This window comes from Diprion similis, chromosome 8 (assembly GCF_021155765.1).
Source record: "Diprion similis isolate iyDipSimi1 chromosome 8, iyDipSimi1.1, whole genome shotgun sequence".
NCBI lineage: Eukaryota > Metazoa > Arthropoda > Insecta > Hymenoptera > Diprionidae > Diprion > Diprion similis.
Window position 1 is genome coordinate 8,148,757 of NC_060112.1, and position 23,140 is coordinate 8,171,896.

Here is a 23,140-nt window from a genome sequence, read left to right on the forward strand (position 1 = left end):
TCAAAAGTTGAGTTTCGTAAGATATGCTCTAAAATAATGCGGTTACGGAAAAGTGCTCAAAATCATGATAACAATTCGTAGACTTTAACCGAAATTATGTAACTTGTGCTCATAGGATGAAGCACACAATAATATGGTTTATCTGAATGAATTTATTCGCTATTATTACCTATTTTAACTACACAAGACAAAGTCAAGAAAAAAAATGCAGTGATCACTTCGTGATCAATTGAAGTAACGAGTCTTCCACTCTTTCAGAACGCATATTTGGGAGTTTTTTTTCTTTCTGTTATCCAATTCAAAAATCTTATTTCAACAAAGACAGCTTTTTAATGACTGATTATTCTGCAGACATTTGACCTTTGCGCGGCAGAATTATCATTTGGCGAAGCAATGACATAATTTTTATACACTCTGCACTACTCACCTCCGGTATTGCTCTTTTCGAAGCGTATACTTCCAGTTCTTTCGGTGGGTCACAAGGATACTGCAGGTAAGCCGTGTTGATGGACTCTGAGAAGGGCGAGCTATCTTTAACCCGAAAATCTGAATTTGTAGAATCTCTAGACTTGACTTTATTATTTTTTTCTACCTTAGCCTCGTCTCTATAATTTTTCATATCTGGTTTCACTTTATATTGTTTACACGACGTTTGTGTATGATTTTCTTATTGTTTTTGATTCTTTAATATATTTGGTCATGCTATCTATTCGAAAATAATTTTCCAGTGACATGCTATTGTATCAATCGTCTATCTGTGTTCAACGAGACAAAAGCACTAACATCAGAACAAACTTGTTCCTTTTTAAAATTAGGTAAAGTCCACTCAGAGCATGTTGATCTAATTTCACGAGCAGACGAATCATTGGCTGCTAATCGGAGTATTCATGCGATTTTTGATCGTTGTTCACTTGTAAATATATTTCACATTTATATCGCTCTGCATCACTTTAGATATAACCACGTTAATGAGTTGTTTGCTGAAAATACAATTATAGTCTCACAATACAAACGAGCCGTTCACTACTGATCCAAACTATAAGAAATCGTAAATCATCCTTCAGATTTTGTGAAACTTCGTTAATTTTGCTTCCCAAATCTTGCTAGTCGGGTAATTTTGCCTTGATACTCTTTGACTTTAATGAGTCATGTATTATATTACTCGAGTTCATTTATGCAGGTTACTGCGTGTCTAACTCAACTTCAGGCTGCGAAGAATACCTCAATTTCATCGAGCGCGGTCATAACGATCCCACCCAGTGGCCGATACTTGACTGTCACTTCTCGTGACTAACTTACGTGTACATACAAACCGTAATGCTTGTGTTTCGACTCCGCCCTTAAAGTCAATGTTGCGTTTCTCGTGCGGCTTGTTTTGTCTACCCATTTAAACTGATGGAAAGAACGGCTTGTATGGTGTTGACAAATTGTCATGTTGGAAGGCTATCAAGCTAGTGAATTGATGTAATTCGACACATGATCGAAGCTAAAGTAGCGCATCACTATAGAGTAATTATTGCAGACCAAGGTACTTCAAATATATTAAATTGGTACTCCGATAAAAATCACTATACGATTCTGGAGGGTGCGATGACGTCCCAAATTCGGTGCGAGAGTGAGAATACTTGTTCGCACTTTTCCGGCAAGACCTACTTTCACTAATGTGAGCATGTTACTTGTTACACTTGAAACACGGGTTATTAGTATTTTGCACATTTTAGTTTTGTTGCGTGTTCCCTATCGATTATACTTCACTTTTAAGGGGATGCTCTGGTTGAAATTATCGACCACTAAAATTTTTTTCGAATATCTGGTGTAGGGAAAGGTACACACCTGCGTCCCTTGTATAATTTACTGAAACTGAAAAAAAAGAAAGCAGGGTTCTCACCTGCTAGTTCAAATCTCAATTTATGCTCCACGTTGTTTATTGAAATATTAATTAATTTCTTACAATTATGCGTGTCATGTTGTAAGTGTAGCGATGATCATTCGTAGTGTAAAGGGCTTAATCGGTGGCTATCATATTCAAATCATTTGCATTCTCAAAATAAATTGAAAAATCCAGACAGCACAGAAATTCAAGAAACGGGCATGTTATGCGAAAATGACATATTGGGAAATCGATATCGAACCGAATAGAAATGTGCGATCATTTCCATGGACAGTTTGATTTTGATTTCCTTTCAGAGAATCAAAGTATGTAACGAGGCGGTCAATTACGCATTCTTGAAGATTTTTTAAAAAGCAGGTTTTCTCACGGCACTTATGTAAATAAACCAAATTCCAAAAATTATCAGATTCCTTTATACGGAATCGATGAATCGCTGAAACTTTATTCATCAATTATAAATCGCAGAAAAACCGTGTAGAAGATCAAAAAATTGAAAGGAATTATGGAAATCGGCCATTCGGTTGACATAACTGGACCCTGAAAGTCCCATACATGCATTTACAAGAAGACGTCAATTGTCCTTTCAACGTTTCAGAATTTTTGTACAATTTACGTATTATAAAAATTAATCAGTATTAAAAAATAAATCGTTCAAAGTATATGTGTGAGTAAAACATAGCCGGAATTTTTTGGAACTGCAGTTGAAAGTCTTAGCGTTTCGGTTTCGGAGGTGCTCTGGGATTTGGTTTATTGTGTATCATATTTGCACATTTTGGAATATGACGATCCGCAGCACCCTGGTTGAATTTTCGACCACAGTGAGGACACTGGATGTAATCGCTCGTGTCACTGACCGGTGGAGGTGGCAAGTCGCTAAGTTTTCCGCCTGCGGCAAGATGGGCTTGAACTTGTTTCGCTGATCGGATGGCGTTGATGAAGTCCTCGTGTTTCCGTCGCCAGTTCGATTGAGCTTTCACTTCCGGTTTCTTCGCCTTTCCTCGTTGCTAAAATTTTTTGAAAAAAACGCAGTCTGTCAAGAAGATTATCTACACTGTTTCAGGTTCCGCCATCGTGAAACTTTAGTTAATTAAAATTATTTTGTGCATCCGTCTTCATATTTTGTTTGTGCGATCATTTTACTGCAATAGAGTACTCCTGTGAAAAGTATAAACATAAATCACGTGTTCAAACTGTTCGCCTTCATGGAAGTGACATGTTAAGTGACATCCTGCGCATAGTGGCAAATCATCTTTCGTTCATTGGAATACTAAAACGAATTCTACCAATACAAGACCTTACAAAGATTTTGTTGAAAGTGTAACAAGATCCTTACCAAGTAGTCCAAGACCGTCAGAATTTTTCCCCTTTCCTACGCGTTATTGAATCAATTTTGCATGTGAAAAAGCGTTTTTGATTATAATATGTTGCATGTACCCCCATTTCTATGTGTGTTAGGGGTGAATAGCAGTAGTTGATATATGTAATACACGAGGTGATATGATCTTCAGTGACTAATCGACTGGTTCACAGCATATGTTATAGTCACCATGAGATAAATGGACTCAGTATTACCAAGACGCGTGGCAACCATTTAATTTACGACATTAATTTGGAATATTTTACCTTTTTAAAATAATTAGAATCGAGATTTCAGCAGGATTAGCCTCGAAATAGAAAAAAGCCTTCTTTAAGAAATTTTCAAGAGATTATCCCCCAGAGGTATTACCCCATAGGTTACTCTATTTGAATGTTCGGCAACCCTGATCTACCCTAGCAGATTCAGTCTCCCCTGACATTCCAAAAATATCAGGAGCAAAATATTGATAGATAGATAGATGTGGAACGATCCCAAATAAAAATTGATAAAGTTTTTAGTATCGTAATTTAGAGAAAAATTAAAGCTAAACTTAGATTAGCTAAGTTTTCAAAATTGAATATTTAACTGAGAGTGAAATTCGAATTAGCGAAGGCAGCGAGACACAATTTTCGTCGCATAACTATTCTAATTAACATCACGTGACAACGGCCAAAATCAAATTCAATACTTGAAAAGTTTTTCAAACTGAATTTCGGACATAAGAAAATGCGAGCCGATTTACTAATATAAAATTTGTTATCTCGTGATTATTTACTACTTTATAATTACTTGTCTCTCACTTTTGTTTTACATCGTTACTCGAGCTCTGTTTACTAAATGTTTTCATTAGATTGAAATGAATTACAAATATTCGCTATTATTCGAGCAACCATCCTGCAAACCAACTTTCTCTGAACAGTTCTTGAAAGTCACGAACTTACCGAGTTTCGTTTTGATTAGCTCTGCATGTTTGGTTGACTTATCGAGTCAGAGCAGACTATTTCTGTTTGAGACACGCACTCGAACAGAGTTTATCAGATCAGAGAAAGAAATAGCGAAAGTGAGAAACTTGAAGGTAAAAAACCGACCTCTGCTTGCTTTCCCGTTGTAGGAACCTTCTTCGCGAAAGGCTCAAGTTCCGTGCCTTGGACTCGGTGTCGTACTGTATCGAATTGCTTGCGTTTCTTCTGCGTAGTCTTGGCGCAGATTTTTTCATGAAGCGTTACCCTGTCCTGGGCGAAGCGACGCCCACAAATCTTGCACGATACAAGTGCCTCGCTGCAAATTTTAAATCGCAAGTGAAAAAAATTGCTCAATTATTTACTTTCATCAAAGTAAGATCATTCTCTTGACCTTTCGAATTTCATATAAACTTATTATGCCCGTGATGGTTATCCTGAAGCCGCAGTTTTAAGATGTTTGTTCTTTTTATAGTACAGTACTATCACGCTCGTGTATCGGTCAATGATGGACGATTAGTTTAAGGTCAAAATATAAATGCTCATGAATAGATCGTGAAAAAGGTTGTACACCTGCACGTAAGTTTGATCAGCGTCAAATTTAGGAAAAGAAGTTGGTTATATAGATCACTAAGTACTCGTTTCCACTAGTTCCACAACCTTACGTGCAAAATTGGCTTTCTAAAATTAAGAAACTTGAAGCACAAAAATGCAAACAACACCGCAATAAAATGCCTACTTTCAGAAACTCTCAGATGCTCTAAAAAAATGACAGAATCAACTGATCTGGTCACGAAAGAAGTCGAAAAGATCAAAGACTAGGACAAAGAAACGTCAAAGTCTAGGATTTAGACCTCTCGTAAAGAGAAAAACGCTGCTGTCAAGATAAAGGAGTTCAAAGCATGCCAACCAAATTTCAAAAACGTTCGCAAACGCTGCTGACGAATAAGCCCCGAGCTAATTTTTAGATATCAGTAATTGAATACTCGATCTGTTCAAAATATTTCTAATGTTTGAGGAAAGTAATGACCTCAGTGAAATTTTCGATGCTTCAAATATTCTCCAAAAAGCTTCAGTTACTCTGAGAATTCTGAACATAATTTGAGCAATTTACGCAAAATTAAATAAACCCCGTAGTAAGGTGCTTTGTTGTATTTCGCAAAGTTTGGTAGCGTTGATCGTGAGTAGCAAAATCGGAAACTACGGCGACACGATCGCGCTAGCACTTATTAGTGCTGACGGTTTTTACATTGTTTTTACCATGTGACTTGGAGTAATTTCCTGTCGTTGACAGAGGCTTATACAACGCGATGATGGCCTCGTACCATTCGTTGTAAGGAAATTCGCGTTTGTGTGCCGCTATTATAAAAATGATAAAAAAATAATCGATTTTCAATTAAATATTGTTTTTAGCATAGAAAACGCGAAAAACTTTGGTGAAAATGACATCTTTTACTTTGGAGTCCCACAGTTATTTAAATATCATATTTTTCAATATTTTTTCAGGTTTGTTCACGTTTGATTTCATATAAAGTACCATTTTTCTTAGCAATTTTGTTACAAACATGGAACAAAACGTCTACGACTGTAGCAGTTCATCTCTAGAAAAAATCCCGTAGAAATAATTCTCTCCAGTCTGTTTGAAGACGATCGTTGTGCATCAACTAAAATTTTCAAATATCCAACAAAGTACTCTAAAAAATTTTAACATAATGATTCAATAGCTGCTTCAAAAATAAATCCTGCGATTCAGCCTCATTTTTTAGCTTCTACACGGCTTTCCCTCCTTCCAGATTTAGAGATCGTACGACGACTTCTAGGTTTCCTCGAGGTTTTCACTGAGCAAATTTTTATAATAGTTTTCATTTCGTTACTCATTTAGTCACGCCTTCTGGCGTTGCCTAGCCTTCGATGTTTCATCCAAAATCACAGCTGACGATGAGTTACCTGTTTCCAACAATTTGTCCACTTCTTGCCGACGGTGGTCCTTTCGTACTGGATGCTGATACCGTTTCAGCAGACCGTATAGGATGCTTTGCCTTGGTAGCCATTCCTTGCTTCGGATTCTCCGCAGAGTGTGTACCACGCGTAGGGCTAGTCCTACTCGAAGCCTGGGACAAAATTGATGACGGTCGTGGTGAAGGACTCAGGGTTGGCGGTGGTTGCCTCTGATTCTGACTCGCTGAATTCCGCTAAAAGTGACAGCAAAAGTCTGTCAATTCAGTTATGTACAGTTTTCGTTGGTAGTGACGGTTAAATTTAGAGAAAAGTGAAAATTTGGCACTTCCAACGTAATACTTATCTTATCTATATATCTGTAAATCTTATCATATACAAAGTAATACTCTTACCTCTAAATGTCTTCATTACTTGAAATTTAACGAATGAATAAAAATGTGAGACACGTGTATTTGTAAAAAATAAACGGTTAGAATCTAATTCCTAACGCCAAAATGAAGGTGCCAATTTATTTATAATTGTAACATTTGATAAACGTTTCTTTATGCGAGCGTTTGCCACCTGACGTTTCTTTTTCTTGCCTAGGAATTTCAATACAGCTATATTTTGGCGCAATAGCTACCGGAACATTACGATAAGTATCGTGATAAGCAATACAATGCTAAATTTGAGCCCAAGATTTAAGTATTTTTCGACATCTGATGAAAGGTTATTACGAAATTTGGAATTCAAATGGCATAGAGAGTTGGAATGAGTAATAAAACGAAAAATAATGTCAATAAAAAAAATTGTACCGAAATTCTACTTGGATAGACGATTTTAAGATATTGGTATCTGCTATCAAGGAAGATTTATCTCCAGATTGACCATATAAAAACACGTAATTTCTGCGTATGATCACTGTACATCGTTTCGAAAACCATAGTTTCGAGAAAAACGCGTTTAAAATTTGAATACTAGTTTCTTGACTAAATAAATTTTCTTACAGACATGCTTCAACGTAGTTTCGTGAGACTCTCACAGCAAATATATGCAAGTTTCAATCAATCGACTGTTTTTTACCTTCGATGTGATGTCTGGACTTTTTGACGGTGATGAGGGTAAACTCTGTCTGCTTGGTGGATTAGTAGAAGAGTTCGCAGACACTCTGCCAGGTGACTCAGAATTTACATTCTTTCGTATTCTGGAAAAAAAAATTAGAAAAATTTAATTACTGATTAAAGTGTACAGTTTACTTTTCTTGGTGAGAAAATTTTCGTTGAAAGCTGTTGAGAAGTGCTCGTGGAGTACTATTGCATGTAAAATCTGTCACTTTCATGTGAAAATATAAAACCATACGATCATGGCATGCTGGATAATAAATACTCTTATGCACACACTACCAAAATCTAAATCTTGCTGTAAGAAATTTTCGATCAGATGGCTTCAGTCGTTTTGAAAAAAGAAAAAATCGTTTCTGTCAGAATTCCATCTGAGTCCTCCCTTAATTAAAAAAAGAACAGAAGATTTTCAATGCTTACAACTTAGTGAAAATTGAATGAAAGTTTTGTAGCTTGAACGCTCGTCAATTTCCTGGTTTTATTTTAAAATTTTATTCTACAAACCTAGAAGTAGCTTTCGGTGATGGGGAGTTAGGTTCCGATCGTTTCCTTGACTCTGAACGCCGTGTCGTTACTGTTGAAGTCGCAGAGTTTCTCCTAGCATTGACATTCTTGAATCTCTCGAGCCTAGCTTCAGCTTGTGACAGTTTCTTTGCTATCGGTTTCTTCGACCACTTGTCAGTGACGTTGACCAATAAGTCATCCGGAAATTTCTCACTGATCAGATCATTATCGACGCGATGTCTCAGGTTCTTATCGTATTCCATTAAATGAATTTTTGCCAACATTTGATTCCTTTCCACCGTATCTTCGTCAAGAACTTCTTCGATTTCAACCTATAATAATAACATAGACGTAAATTCGTGATCCAGTCTATATCATCGAAATAGACAATTTCCTACTAATTATTAGAAAAGGTAAGTATAGTGTGTAACGAGTGCGGAAAATAGGCAATCCCTGAGTGCTGCAATCACACTCGTGAGACATGATCTCTCTGGATGTGGTGTCACAAAACTCTCGCTAGGTTCGAAGAGAAAATTTATAACAACATTATTAATTCTTTGTACGAGTACTAATCTAGTAATAAGGCCGAAAGGCCACGAAGACTGAAGTAAAATGAAGTACACCTATTTTGAATTGGTAGACCCTGCAAACTACTAGCAATCCTCAAGTTCCCAAACAACCATTCACTCGAACAGTTTCGTCATTACAACATAACGAACTTTGATTTCGTAGTTAATCAAGTAAACTCACTCCGTTTTGCGTTGTTGCCCGATGACTTTCATCACGGTATGCGCCATCAACATTCATGCTTCCGAACTGTTCACCATTTCGAAAAGATTCTTGACTGACTTCCTCATGATGAGAAACTGTCAGATTTTCTCTAGTGTTTCCGCTATTGCCATCAGCTTTCGCTGTCCGTCGTACAGTGACGGTCTTTCGCATCACGGTACCCGGCTGATTCACCTTCGATGCTATGTGGCCACCGTTCGCAGCAATTTGCTTCTTGGATTTGTTCTCCAACGGCTCTAATGGATAGCTCCGGTCAATACCTTTTACCGTTGTCTGCCGTCGTTCGTCAAACATCTGTCTCACCTGGAGAATTTCAATATTTATTGAAGTACGTGTAGAATTGAACTTAGACGAGGTCGTGGTAGTTCGATTTTGAGAAGTGAGAAATGTTCATATCCAATTCTGCCATAATCACAGATAATCAATTCTGTATAGGAATTTGACACTCCACATATTGTTGGACTGACAAGGATGAATGGGTTGCATTTCGATTTCGAAAGTATTTGCCAAACAATGAAATATGAAACACTGGTACTAATTTAGAGTTGCAACTTTCCAGTTCTACTGAAGTGTGAAATCGATAGTAAATATTATAGCCGCATTAGATCGATGTTAATAACTTAAGCATTCCCTTATCGTTATTTATGTTATTCTATTAATAACGTTGAGCATTTTAAACAAATACATTTTTCTTTTAACTTTATAATCAATAAATATATATATTATGTATACACGTATAAAACTACCTGAATAAAATCTAATCTCAATTGCATGTCAAAACGTAATTTATAGTGTTAAATCTAGTGTTTGTGGCTTTGAATTTAGCAGCGATATAGCGGTTTCCGTTCTCTAGAGTAGTATCATGTCTAGCGTTTTTTAAAGTTTCGGTACTGCTTTTTCAAGATTTGTTGATACACGTGGTCAGCATTTTCGTGGTTAACCATCACGCTGCACATCTTCTGTGTATAACACTGGTGTCTCACCAAGGTCGCTGGATACCCGAAGTCAAAAATTATTCCATAGAAACAGATATAACGATTAGAATAACTTGAAAAAATTCTGCGATACTCCTTAACTACTGTATTCCAAGATAAATTAGTTATTATTAGAAAAATGAATTGCATTTATTTGTTACTCTGAATTAATCTCCTCTCATGAGTAAATTATTTTGCAATTTCTTTTCACGCAATTAGTTAGAGATTAATGATTGTAAAAAATTACAACCAATAAAATTTTTATACATATCGGATTAATGTATGTTATTCCTAGTTCCATTGTTCTTATTATCAATACTATACTGTCACGACTGCTATTGCTGTTATAACTGTTACTATTATTGGGAATTATCTTTGTTTACTATTATTTATGTTATTAACGTTATTAATATTACTCCTTTTATTGCTATTTTTATAATTATAGTTGTCGCGGAGACATACGTTAGGTGAGGATATCAACCTTGTGTCGTGGCAAAAGCGATTCAGTCCCGCATGCGCTCTGATGCGGAACATTTAACTCGGCATCGTTAATCACCACTAATTGAAGGAATACGTATTCTGGCATCATCGTTGCGTGAAATACAAATGCTTTGAGATATCAGCAGCGATTAAATGACCCTGTGCGTGTTCACCATTGCGCGTAGAATTGCGCCAGCTACGAATTTTTTTTTTGTGTCAGTCAAAGCGTAGACCTATAGATAGTAGTCGGCATACGTGACACGCCGAACAATTTACGATAAAAAATAAGTCAATTTTCCTCGATTTCAATGGATTTCGATTGCCAGTTGAAATTTATTATTTATAAATAATAGGAATAATTAATTTTACTTTATAACTGTTTCGTAGAAATTTGCAAAACATCGACAAAAAAAAGAAGTACATCAAGGTTGGTATCGTAGAACGAATCGGTAGCACCTCTGCCTGCTCGTCGTAAAACTCGACTCATCAGCTGTCAATTCTAAACTATAACGTAATTGAGTATTGACTATTGATGCTACCCTGGAGTAAAAAAAAAATAAACGAAAGTACTTAAAAATGAGACGAATCTGATTTTTTTTTTTTTAATACTTACCAATAGCTATCAAAATTACTGAAAGTGAAGGGTGTCAAAAATGGCTGATCATAGAAATTCCGAAGAGTGCAGGAAACACAAGTTACAAGTGTTTCATAATTTCAATATAATAAAAATGTAAGCAACGTTCTGGATTAGTAAAACAAAAAAAAAATTAAACCTTGTTGCAAAATTGTAAAAATTTCTTTGACAATGAGTCTTATGGTGCGTCACCGTATGTCACAGGATTTGGTAACGCGAATGGCGAACCTATGACAGGTTATGCCAAGCCGTGGGTGTCGCTTGAAAATCCAGAATCCGCGTTGTATCGTCAAGACAATAATGATCTTTGCATAACTATATTTAAATTGTATTCCTGACTCATTGTTACTTGATGACACAATAGATCTTACAATGTCAAATAGTTGGCCAGGATTTGAAACGAAATTTTCAGTGAACCTAAAGCAAATTTAAAAAAAATTTCTATTTTTGCACGAAATTAAAGCTCGTCAATTGCTTTATTTATTAACAATAAAACTTGTACCTTTCCACCTTGAGTAGTACTGGTCGTGCGTGTAGTTGTGATGCTTCTCGTAATAGAATGTTGCTGAGGCATAGAATCCTTCGATCCAGCGCTACCTTTTTTGACCACTTGATAAGCTCGCTGCTGTTGCTGATCGTAAAGTTGCAACATCTTTTGCTCTTTTTCCTGCATCTGCTTCTGTTGGAAGCGAGCCTATTACAGAAATTTAATATTAAGTACTCACATAAGGGATATTGTTTAACGGTTTTATTTCAGGTATCTATCACGTTTCTATCGACTACAACAATGTATCTCATTTGCCTACTTCAGTAATTGCTCAATTGAATTAGCATTACCTTTAAAATTAACAGACTGACATTGACTGTTTTATTTTATATTACTATAATTATTAGGCCAATGAAATGATCATTTTTAATCCTAATAAGTCTAGGGTTCGTGAAAAAGTATGGATCCTGTTCACGAGGACGTACATAATACGGATCGCATTGTCAGTTCTTGGGAATATAGTTTGGCACGTTTTTGAGAAAACAGAATCAAAGTGGTAGGAAAAGTCTACTTTTTCGCGAGTATAATTAAAAACAAATTAATCATTACATCAATGCCATTCGGCTATCGAAATTTTGTTTGAAAATAACTTCTTAATAAACTTTTGGCCTCTTTCTTTGATCAAACGGGGCGTTCGAGGATTTCCTACACGATTTGTGTTCGGAAAGACCTCGTTTAGGCTTTATCTCAATGCAATTAATGAGCGAAGAGCCGAGACATAATTAATGTTTTTATTTCAAATTGTTATTTTGCTTAAGAATTTCCATCTCCGTCATCTTCAGCCTAATTTCGCTTAAAAGTTTTATGATCCTAAAGATGAAACAGAGAGATACCGTCTAATGCAGAAGTTACATAGAAATAGAAATATCATTCATCTCTTGAGACGAAATTCGAATGCATTTAGCGAGTGGTGATAAAAATATTCTAATATACAAAACCACATTGTGGCAAATTCATGAAACAGTTTTCTCGCACCGTAGTTTTAACTGACCATAAGTATTTAATTTCACCGACGCTAGTTTCGAAAAACAAATTGGATTGAATGATGTTCATAATAAAGCCATCAGATATCTATTAACGCTGAATTTTAGCATGGATACGTAGATCAAACAGCGCACGTATTTCACTGCTTGACCTGCAGTTTAACAACATGTGAAATCTTGCTCAACGACAATCCTACTTAAAAGACAATATCTAATAACGGGGCGAGATTGTCCCATCATATGTAATTTTTCAATCAGCTTTCATATGCACGTGTTCCTCGACTTGCGCTTGCTGATTGGCAAATAGGAAGATTCACATCGCATAATTTGTTTCTACAATTTCCGTTCGTTCGGTTATCACCGTATATGAGTTGAAAAATTTTTTTGTAACAATTATTTCGACAATATTCACGGATTGATATGATACTACGTTTTGTGCAATCTATTTTTACATCAAACCCTTCAACTAGTCTAAGGTACCAGAACGCGAAATCTAAGAAAAAGGTACGCAAAAGCACGTTTCCTTCTTTTGCTCATCAGCACTTTAACAAATTATACCGAGTCACTAGAAATTTATTAATGTTTTACCATATCGTTGAGCTTGTCAATAGATGACGTCAATCCTTGGGCAGCCCAATAATTTTCCACGTCCATATTCCTTTGATTTCACATTTCACCTTTGATAATTACTTTACCTCAAGTTCTTTTGATAATTAAGTGCTAATCTCAAGATGTTAAAAATATGTTACACGTGTCAAGCGCTTCATTCAATCTTCTTTTCCGTTTGTGGTACTATTTTTTATTAAATCCATTTACAAAAATACGTCCATTATGCGTAAATTTTTATCTGATGAGCTTATATATTTTATATTGGATTTCGTATCACGGTGACGTATTGACGTAGAATCTACTGAATAATAATTATTTTCTCCTGCCCTTCGATACGGTTAAAATATTACCACTGATTCTAGACTGAAAGAAACTTTCTATTTTCAGGATTCAAGCACACGTCTTAGTGTCGTATGATACTTATCAACGATGTTTCTCTGAAGTATTCTTTCACATTCAAAATCGCAGGTAATTTATTGTGAATCATTAATTTAATCGATGAGTTCACGAGGTTAGTATTTCATTTTAGATTCCATACTCATGATACGTGTACGAGGTGCTGGAGACACCCACACGCCTCAAATGATTACATGATGAAAAACCTTTTTCACAAAAACAGCTTCGATTAATATCAAGAGCAAGACGTTGCTGCCAAGTGATTTGGGTTGCTACCACACTGCGTTGCTACCACCGCTTTCACCCTTCAGATAGCCACGATGTAATGGAGCGCTTGCGCAAGGTAGGAGCATGACTCCGAAACCTTGAATCACAACTCCGATGTTATCCAGACTATTCAGGTTGTGGAACTCGAAGAATCATGCAATTTCCACCGCCTTCAGAGGTTCGGACTCAAATGCATGGGAAATACGTCCGAGCGATTTTAATAAGCTGCAGATCACATCATCGTGCATCAAAAAACTCGCAGATGGTATAACAAGATAAAAGTGGTGAAACAGGAACTGCCACTGACCCCCAACTGGTATTTCAACTCACGGTGATAAAAATTCTAATTTTCTTCTTTCAAACTGCAATATCCAATTTTCAGTCGAAGCGAGAATAATTGGAAAAGACATTTTTAATTTGTATCCAATTAAAACTGATTTATGATGTTTGTAAGTCATTGATACCTTTATTTGCCTCACGATTAAATGAGCCCTTTATTAAAATTAATAATACTTCGTATTCTCAACATTCATCGCGCGCTTCTGAAATGGATTAGATATTTTTGAAGAAAAGAATATCAATATCAAAATCAAAACCATCTTCCCAGATTTCTTGAAATGCGTTTTAAAAATTATGCGCGATGAAAATATGAATTAATTACACAAATTCATCGTACAAAAGACATAGATGAACGAAAGAGGTGAGTGCAGCAGTAAAGACTGCAGGAGGCCAAGGGCACAAAGTGACGGTTGTGTCCTCGTCACTACCAAATCGAGAGTGAATACTTATGGATTGAAGCAGAGCGTGGGCTAGTATACAAGGTAGTAGCTAACATGGGTAATCCATATGATCGAATAATAAGATATTTAAATACAAGATTTACGATGCAAGCAGCTTATTATACAACTGAAACTGTAAAATGCTATGTAATAACCACAGATCGCCGAGCCACTTTGCATACGTTCGAAAATCCATTTTCGACCCAACTTCAACGAGGTATTTGGGTTATTATTTTATTTTCATAAATTTGATGTACCTACTTTATCTAGAATTCTCATGTTTATAGTAAAATTGTTCAGCAGTCTTCACCACTTCTCGCTCATGAAAAATTCTACCAACTCGTCACTTAAGAATTGGCACTCCTTACGAGTATTCACTTTGCGCTGGCAGTTTACTGGTATAAAATGAAAATTTATAAGTGACGTGAACACAAAATTGCGAAATCACTAGACAATGGTTGTGTGGGCAACGGAAGGTGTTTCCAAGTAGAAGATGACTTTTTTTCTAACAAAGAATACAAGGTCTATCGATCCTTCAGATTTTGATCTAATTCATATGTGCTGTAATGCATCGAAAACCGAGAGAACCCCAAGAGGGTTGATTTCTTGATGCGTTTCATGTATTTGAATAAATCGAACTAATGAAACATTTTACCATTGGTTTGTAGAATGTAATAAAAAATGATACGACATGCCACTAATTTCATTCAACAATCAAAATAGTAACTTCTTGACGCATCTCGTGAGATGGACTGTTTTTCAAGCACTTCGCAAAATCAATTTTTCTAAAGCATTTTTCGAAATAAACCCTTCTTCCACCCAGTAGACCAAATACGCCGAATCTGTTTGGCGTAGGAATAGTATACCGTTATGAACACAACTTACCTGTACCATTTTGAGACGTGAAGAAGGCTGAGACATGATCATGCTGAATCTCTTTACAGTAGTCTATCAGTGGGAAGACAAGAACCGAGTATTTTCTGAAAGCATACAAATGTAATGATCCTAGGTGAGAAATTTTTGACATGTACTTAAAAACTGACAATAAGTTTAATAACTTGTCAATGCTGGGACTGAATTGTGTATTTTGATATCGTATATATCTGGATGTTTCGTTTGGAAGCAACGTTTTTCGTTTACTTCCACTCGAAAAACTTGCTTCGTAATAAATTATGGTGCCTACGGGGCTCCGAATTCCCGAAATTGATTGTTCTTATACAAAAATTTGCAGGCTCAATTTGTTTGTCGACACATATGATAAGGCGAAAATGTTAAAAATGCCAGTGAAGGATTGGGAATGATATGGAATAAATTATGGAAACTAATTACATAACTGGTAAAATCAGGTTATATCGTGAAAGCAATTCGGAATTTGAATATTAACAGACCAAAAAGAAGTACAACAATAACGAATTACAAATCTGGTCTAATTTTTAAGACAGAAATAAATATTGTAAGTAGATGATAATGTAATCAAAAGAATGAACATAATTCATATAAAAGGTCGAAGTAAGTACAGATATATTTTTTTTCGGTCAAGTGCTAACAAAACTTTGTATGATCTCTTTCTCTCTCTCTTTGAATTGATAGAGCGGTGATTCAAAACAAATTATAATTAGCTATCATTTTTATATATGATGATAAAAAATTATACAATATTACTGGTAATTAGAAATGTTCAATTTAGACAATTCCATCCAATCTCATTTATGCAGAGCTTTCTTTATAATATTTCAAATAGTTGAGTGATATTAAAATATTAGAAAACTGATAAATGGACTAATTGTCGCGATGATTTTCATAATAGTACCTGCTATACAAAGCAAGATTAAGATTATTAAAAAACGGTAAATAATTTCCAATAGAAGTAAAAAAATAAAGTAATTAAAATTGCAAGGTAACGATAAGTTACAAGATCGTCAGAGGAGCGGCAAGATTTACAATTAGCGAGATAATCTAGAATCCAAAGGCACTAACTTTGTCAGCAGTTAACTAACGTCACTTTTGAACTGTTCAAGTCTTCTTCGCAGTTCAAGTAGTTAATTTCAAATTGTTTATAACATAGCTATCGCAGATATATTCTACCAAATTTAATTAAATTAGTGAAAAAGAATAAGAACAGAAAATTATAGTAGGTAGTTGAAAATCATCCAAGACGTAACTTCTAGTCGTTAAAGGTACGTTAATATTTGTCCGAAAAGAATTTGTAATACCGGTAATTTGAATTTGACGATGAATACGGTGACACTAGCAAAAGGAAATATCTCTTTCGGATAAAAGAAGTGAAAAAAAGTTGGCTGGAGATGCGGAACGTAACAGTGACGTTATACCATTACATAAGTTCTTTCTTGACTACCTATCGAGCAGCCGGTGATTGTTATGACTAGGCATTGAGTCAACATCACCTTTTAAGTTTCTACAGTCTGTAGTCGTCGAATCATACTTTGCGGAGGCAAATGCAATGACGTGTTCGAGACCAAATACTCCGTGGAGATATCCCAACACCGGTGGGGGCTTAAATATTAGAACTTTGCTTTCGTTTTGTGACTTACTGATACTCCCCCGCAAAAATAAAGCCCGTGTTCTCTCGGCCATAATTGTCAGTCTGATTCTGAGTGTATATAGCCGATGCAGTAATGCTTCGAAGCTGATTTACTTTATTTGTTGAATCGAATTTTGGTCAGGGATAATTTCGTAATTCACGTCATCTGAAGAGACGGGCGGTTAGCATTTATTTATTTTTTTAAACTTTTTTTAAAACTTTTTTTCGCAATATGACAGATCTTAGTAGGAAAACGTTAGAGATCATATAGATATCTAGGAACCTACCACATTGAGTTTGCAATAAAACTTGCATTGAATATTCTCCTAATCATTCTGTACTCATTAGGGTAGCGCAAAAAAGTTGGTTTTTTTTTTTTTTTTTTTTTTTCGAGTCTCGTGTGACCAAATATTAGTTTCTGATGTTTTAAGAGCCCACTCCAAAAGACAGTTAAAAAAAAAATTTTCAAGAGGTCACTTCACATTTTTTAAAACGTCAGAAATCGTCAAAATCGATTTTTTTTTTAATTTCATTTTTTTCTCGTTACGGTATAATTTTATAGACAAAAAAAAAAATAAGTTTCCGAAAGTTTCAGTTCAAAATTTGAATTTTGAAAGGTCGCCCATAATTTTTTTTCAATTTTTTTGGTGCATTTCTTTAAAACTTTTCGAGCGACCTTTTAATATTCATATTAAAATTTCATAAATTTTTTTTCTTCTATTTAGTAAGAAAGAATCGATAACAATACACCACGTCATGAATTAAAAATCAAACAAGATACTGAAAATATAATTTTTTTAATTTAATTTTTTGACCATTTTTGACGTTTTAAAAAATTTGGATCGACCTCTTAAAATTTTTTTTTTGAACTGTCCTTTGGAGCGGGCTCTTAAAACATCAAAAACTAACATTTTGTGACACGAGACTCAAAAAAAAAAAAAATTGTCGGTTTCTTTGCGCCACCCTAATATGCATATTACGCTTGCGATGAAACTAACAAATTATTTTCAGTGTTTTTATCCTTGAAGAAATATACTGTGATTTACGTATGTATAAAGTATAAAACTATATGTAAAATTCCATCGATTTCAACTCAACGATCTATCCTCGAGTATTCAATTCATATGCTGCTCTCGTACAATATTATTCTACGTGATCAGAGGTGTGAAGATATTTTGAATATTAGTCCCGTAACTCGATTGCTTATTACAGGAAAATATTACGCACAGCGGATCAAACTTTGTGCAATAACTTTTGAAACTTTTGTTTTTTCCCGATAATCATGAATTTAAAATAATCATACTGCGGACACTCAGTTTTGTGGACGCCATCGAGAAAAAAAAACAGGAACAACAATTCTAAACACTTTGTATTCAAATTCAATTCAAACGTATTAAACAAATTATGATAAAAAGAATAAAATAATGCAATAAAAAACAGTTTTATGAAAAATAAAGCAAACATTTTATGAAAAAAAAATCATTAACGATAATAAATTTTTATTATACTTGACGCTGATTCCAGTAATTGAACTAATTTCGAAAACTAGTTTTATTTTTACAAACTGCTTTTATTGCAATTCACTAGTCGGGCTAAAAAATAATTCAACTAAGTCCAAACTGCTGCCCATAAAAACATCGAATAATTTTTTGTCCAAGGCCGATAGAGTAAGGTCGTTAATATTTCACACTTTGTCTTTGACTCCTTAAAACAAACCGTAAGAACAACGGACAAACCAAATTTCCGATGCTATATTGCAGAGTCAGAATTGACAGAATGGCCAATACACAGCTAGTCTTAAAAGAACTGTTAGACAGCGTGGAGACGTATAGCTATTTACAAAAATCAATTTGGCTGTATATCATTACCGTATATGGGGCGTACTACGTCATCATTTAATGTGCCTATCTCCTAACCGAGTGAACACACGCGATTTAATTAGGCAAATGAAATAATACACGTGTCTCTGTAAACCCGTAACCACATTTAAAACATTTCTTGAATTGCGTTACTTTGAATCCATGTTTTAGACTTCAGTTTCAAAGTGACGTTAATCTAAGTCTACGAAATGCATTTCAATGCTTTAAAATAGCTTTGCCGCAACTCACTTTTTGAACCTTCATCTTAAGAATATATTTCGAAAATTTCGTGTTACATTTACTCAATAAACACCCTCGAGAATATTTATTTTCTAACGTGATAATTATCGCTGATGATTTTATATACTTGCTTTGAAATTTATCTGAAATAATTAAAGTTAAAACCATTTACGATGTGAATATCTTTGCTTTATAAATTTCAGGCTATAGGAATTAGCGTGAATCGAATCGATTTACTGTGCCTAAAACACTTTTCAACTGTTACTAAATTAACTCACATCGCATCATGCCGGATGTAACATTATGATACAGTAATTATAAATTGTGTAATTTATATGTAAATAATTAAGCTTACGTATACAGAGAACACCAGAGTATGGTGGGCCAGAACACAAAATTTAATTAATTAAGTGAAATATGACATTTTTTAATAAAGTTTCATTAAATTTCTCATTAAATATTCTACTCGTTCCATTTTGCCTTGGTCTCCCTTAGATGTCACGAAAAAACACTACAATAAACGAAAAGAAAAATTTCACGTCTGCGTGATTCTTGCTACGTGAACGAATATGAATTAATACCGTAATCAAGTAACGTAATTGATTTGTAAATTAACAAATAATTTATGCAAATTGGGGCCGAAGATTACTTATTACGTATGCATTGGAACAGTAAAATTATTGTTAGACAAGAAATTTTTAATCCAGTTTCTGACCTCAAACTACAAGTATTATTTGATTTTCAACAAATGACCAGGTTATGGATTTTTTCCTTTTCTTATCCGGAATGTGCGAATTCATTTTTGGACATTGGTGAATTGAAAATCATCACTTCTTCGCTTATATCGTCACAAGTTAATCCCACGTTGGGTAATTATTAGACCAATATATTTGTGAGCTACAATTATTTTCCTGGTAACGAAATAACATAAAAATACGTAAATTTTATAAAAAAAAAAAAAAAAACTACGATACAAATTTTTCATTTCAAACCGACTTCTCAACTCACCAACGTTCTTATTGAATGCCGGTCAAATATACTAAGCGGAATAAATCACAATGAGTAATTTATTTAAAAAATCGATTGGAGGTTCATACTTTCTTGTCCAAAAAAAAAAAAACCATACGTGACTTGATAAAGATTTTTAATTTACAGAGAAAAAGAATTATTTATTAAATCAAAGCACCGGTCGAGTATCAGACGAATCATACGTGAAAAATAAATTTCAAAGTGTACAAAAGATGACAGAATTTTACTGCGAAAAGTGTATGCCTATACAAAAATTTCGAATTCTCAAAGAAATCAATTATTTTTCAGTTTTCTCAACAATTCACAGAGAAGTTTAGGACTATCATTAGCAGGTACATCATCGCATGGAAAATTGTATTAAGAGTTGACCGCACTAATACCAATTGTACATAGGATTATTCTCAAGTACTGATAACAGGTTGAATCAAATAAACAATGAACATGTATGTCGTCGGTGAAAGTAGACTTTAGTGAATTATTTAATACATTATTACGAGATGTGACCTACTCACCGACTGGCAGCAAGTTCCACCGAAACAACACAAGCCGTTCGGAACGCGTCCTCGCAAAGAGAGAACCGATCTAGCACTGAGAATCGTGCCGTTCCTCTTCCATCTCTTTACCTCCAACTCCTTCTGTGTTTTTCTCTTTCTCCTTCGGCCAAGAAGGAGGAAAGGAGATCGACAAGAGTGGAGGCGACAGGACCACATATGGAGGATTATTAACTAATTAGGGCTTGAGGACGGAGGGGGTTACGGGAAGGAGAGGGGGGGTGTAAAGGCTGGAAAAATACGGGATTATCGTTTATTCTTATTATTTCTTCTTATTCATTTTTTTAAGAACAATGCACAAATGAATAAGTTTCAGCTTAAATAGCTGGAAAAAGGACTGAACGTGTTAAATTGTTCATGATTAATTCGGTTAAAAGCTTTCATGGTTGGTCCGTAACTTAATCACACGTGAATTCCCTCAAAGCAGAATTAGTGTTTTTTTGGATGATGATTGTTTTGTTGGATTGATAGAAACCTTGAGATATTTACTTCGTATATACAAATTTCGCGTTGTAAATTATGAAGGATTGTTAGTTGATATTATTTGTTAAAGTTAGGTATTTGTTGAACGAGGATAAATTTGGGGTTCTTGATCATCGATTAATTTCGCAAGATTTTGGTGCTTCCCAAATTCCCAATTAATAAAACATTTGGTCTGAAGAAGGCAGGAGTTTAAAAGTAACAAAAAATCTGACATGCAGGAATTGGAACCTTTGAGTTATTTGAATTCTCTGAGATTTCCTAGCTACCAGCACAGAAATTGATTTTTAAAATTAGTGCAATTTTTAAGCTCATTAAGAATTGAGTTTTAAATGATGGATTCTGCAACCGGACGAGCTTAAAATTTTTTATATTTTTTACGCACAGCATAAAAGTAGAAATCATTACCGGTAACATGACTGGACACAAAACGTTCATTTCCAAAATTTTGTTAGTTGCCGGAGAATATTCATCACTATTATTCATTTTCTATTGTAACAATAAACTCAAATGACATGAATGTGAACTTGTAATATAGAATATAAGTTATAGCGGATGGTGAGCGATTAATCACTACTTGATCACGTAAAATCGATAAGACACCTTAATTATCAATTAATTCACAAATCGATGATATAATTCTACAGTGAACTCTGTTGGGAAATAAACAATTCAAAGTTATTTAGACTGGATCGACTCAACACCATAAAAAGCCTTGATTAAAGATAAGTTTAAACTTGTACAATTATTATTAAATTCTTGTTATTTGTTATAATTTTTATAACATCCTAGAAATTTATAACCATAATCGCATCTTATGGCGTTTTTGTTTCACTGTATATAATATGAGTACGAATTAGTGAGTGAATGGCAATAATTTATGCGTGATAATCAATTCGAATAAATAAAGGAAATAAGAAAGAACAATGGAATAATACTTGTCATTTTCTTTGCGTGTTATATTTATAATTCGTCACAGTTTAGTTACATCATCGAGAACCGTTATTTTTCCATGGTCAATTACCTCGCCGGCAAGCAAGCAACTCAAGTTACACTCGGGGTACTTTGATTGCCTATCCACCGGCGAAGCGTAGTTTGCATCGTTAACTTGGCAATAATCTGGATTTGAATAGCTTTTGTTAATGGATGATATATATTTGTAAATATTTACTTTGGTAGTTTTGGAAATTATATAAGAAATTTTGGTGGTGTAAAATATTTTTCAACCTTCAAATGCTGATGAAAGTAGAAACAATCAGAATCTCGTGATGGTCTGTGTCTTGAAAATTTGAGATTCATCTCTAGAATAATATTCATTTTTTTCAGAGAAATTCAAAGATGTCACACTTTGGAAAAAAAGTTGTGTTTCAAGCTAAAGCAACATGTAACCATAAAAACTGTTTGGGTGACATTTCAATTTTTTTTTTATTTTTAATGAAAGTACGCCAATAAAATTTTGTTTTTCACTAAGTTATAGGCATTTGATGTTTTTGGAAAATGCATGGCCGAAGATTGGATTTAGATTGAAAAATGAAAAAAATTATGGATGCTATATCGAAACGTGTTTTTTCGACACTTCCTGAGTATTCACCTCATAATGAATCTTGTATGCGGAAGGATTAAAATTTTTCACATAAGAAATACTTTATTTCATATATTTTTTCTTGCGACGGGAGGTGCTAAAATTTCAAAGACGAAAATTCAATTCGAAACAGCGATAAAATTCGGCTCATATACACAGAGTGTAATTAACGACGTTAGTCAAAATTATACGTGTATTTTCAAGATTCAGGAAATTGTGGTTTTACATTTCTGTCACAATCAAATTTTCTTTGGCATTTTTTCATTGTTTTGATTATGTATGATTGATCTTGCCAAAAAATCGATCAAACAAGTTAGTTTTACTAAAAAACAAGATCTTCTACGAAACCATTCTCTAAATAAAGGGCTCCAGAGGTTTTCAAAGTTATGAAAAACTTGACATGTAGACATGAAACTTTCAAAATTACACTAAATAATTATCGAAATATCCTATACAGAATTAATTGCGAATTCTCTTCAAGTCAAGACTTTCAATTTCGCTTTCGAGTTTTTTTTTCGAAAACCATTTCACAGACTTCTGATTGTAATTGACTATATCATGGTCCACGATATCAGATTTAAAGTATTTTCGGATGGATAACTGAGACTTAATAAATTTTTAACATGCAG

At 34.4% G+C, this 23,140-nt stretch overlaps 1 protein-coding gene across 3 annotated transcripts; it reads right to left on the reverse strand.

The window, feature by feature from the left end:
• Nucleotides 1-2,436: 2,436 nt before the first annotated feature.
• LOC124409026 lies at nt 2,437-20,528 on the reverse strand. Of its 3 annotated transcripts, none has more exons than XM_046886420.1 (9): nt 20,411-20,528; nt 15,120-15,208; nt 11,150-11,341; nt 8,521-8,862; nt 7,771-8,102; nt 7,229-7,349; nt 6,155-6,399; nt 4,337-4,526; nt 2,437-2,895 (listed from the first exon to the last, which is right to left on the reverse strand). In XM_046886420.1, exons 2-9 carry the CDS (start codon nt 15,153-15,155, stop codon nt 2,602-2,604), a joined length of 1,752 nt encoding a protein of 583 aa, XP_046742376.1. In that variant the 5' UTR covers nt 15,156-15,208; nt 20,411-20,528; the 3' UTR covers nt 2,437-2,601. The 3 variants fall into 3 exon arrangements, with proteins under 3 accessions (XP_046742376.1, XP_046742375.1, XP_046742374.1); XM_046886419.1 differs by having other exon boundaries at nt 15,114-15,208; XM_046886418.1 differs by lacking the exons at nt 15,120-15,208; nt 20,411-20,528 and adding an exon at nt 12,766-12,831.
• Nucleotides 20,529-23,140: the final 2,612 nt, after the last annotated feature.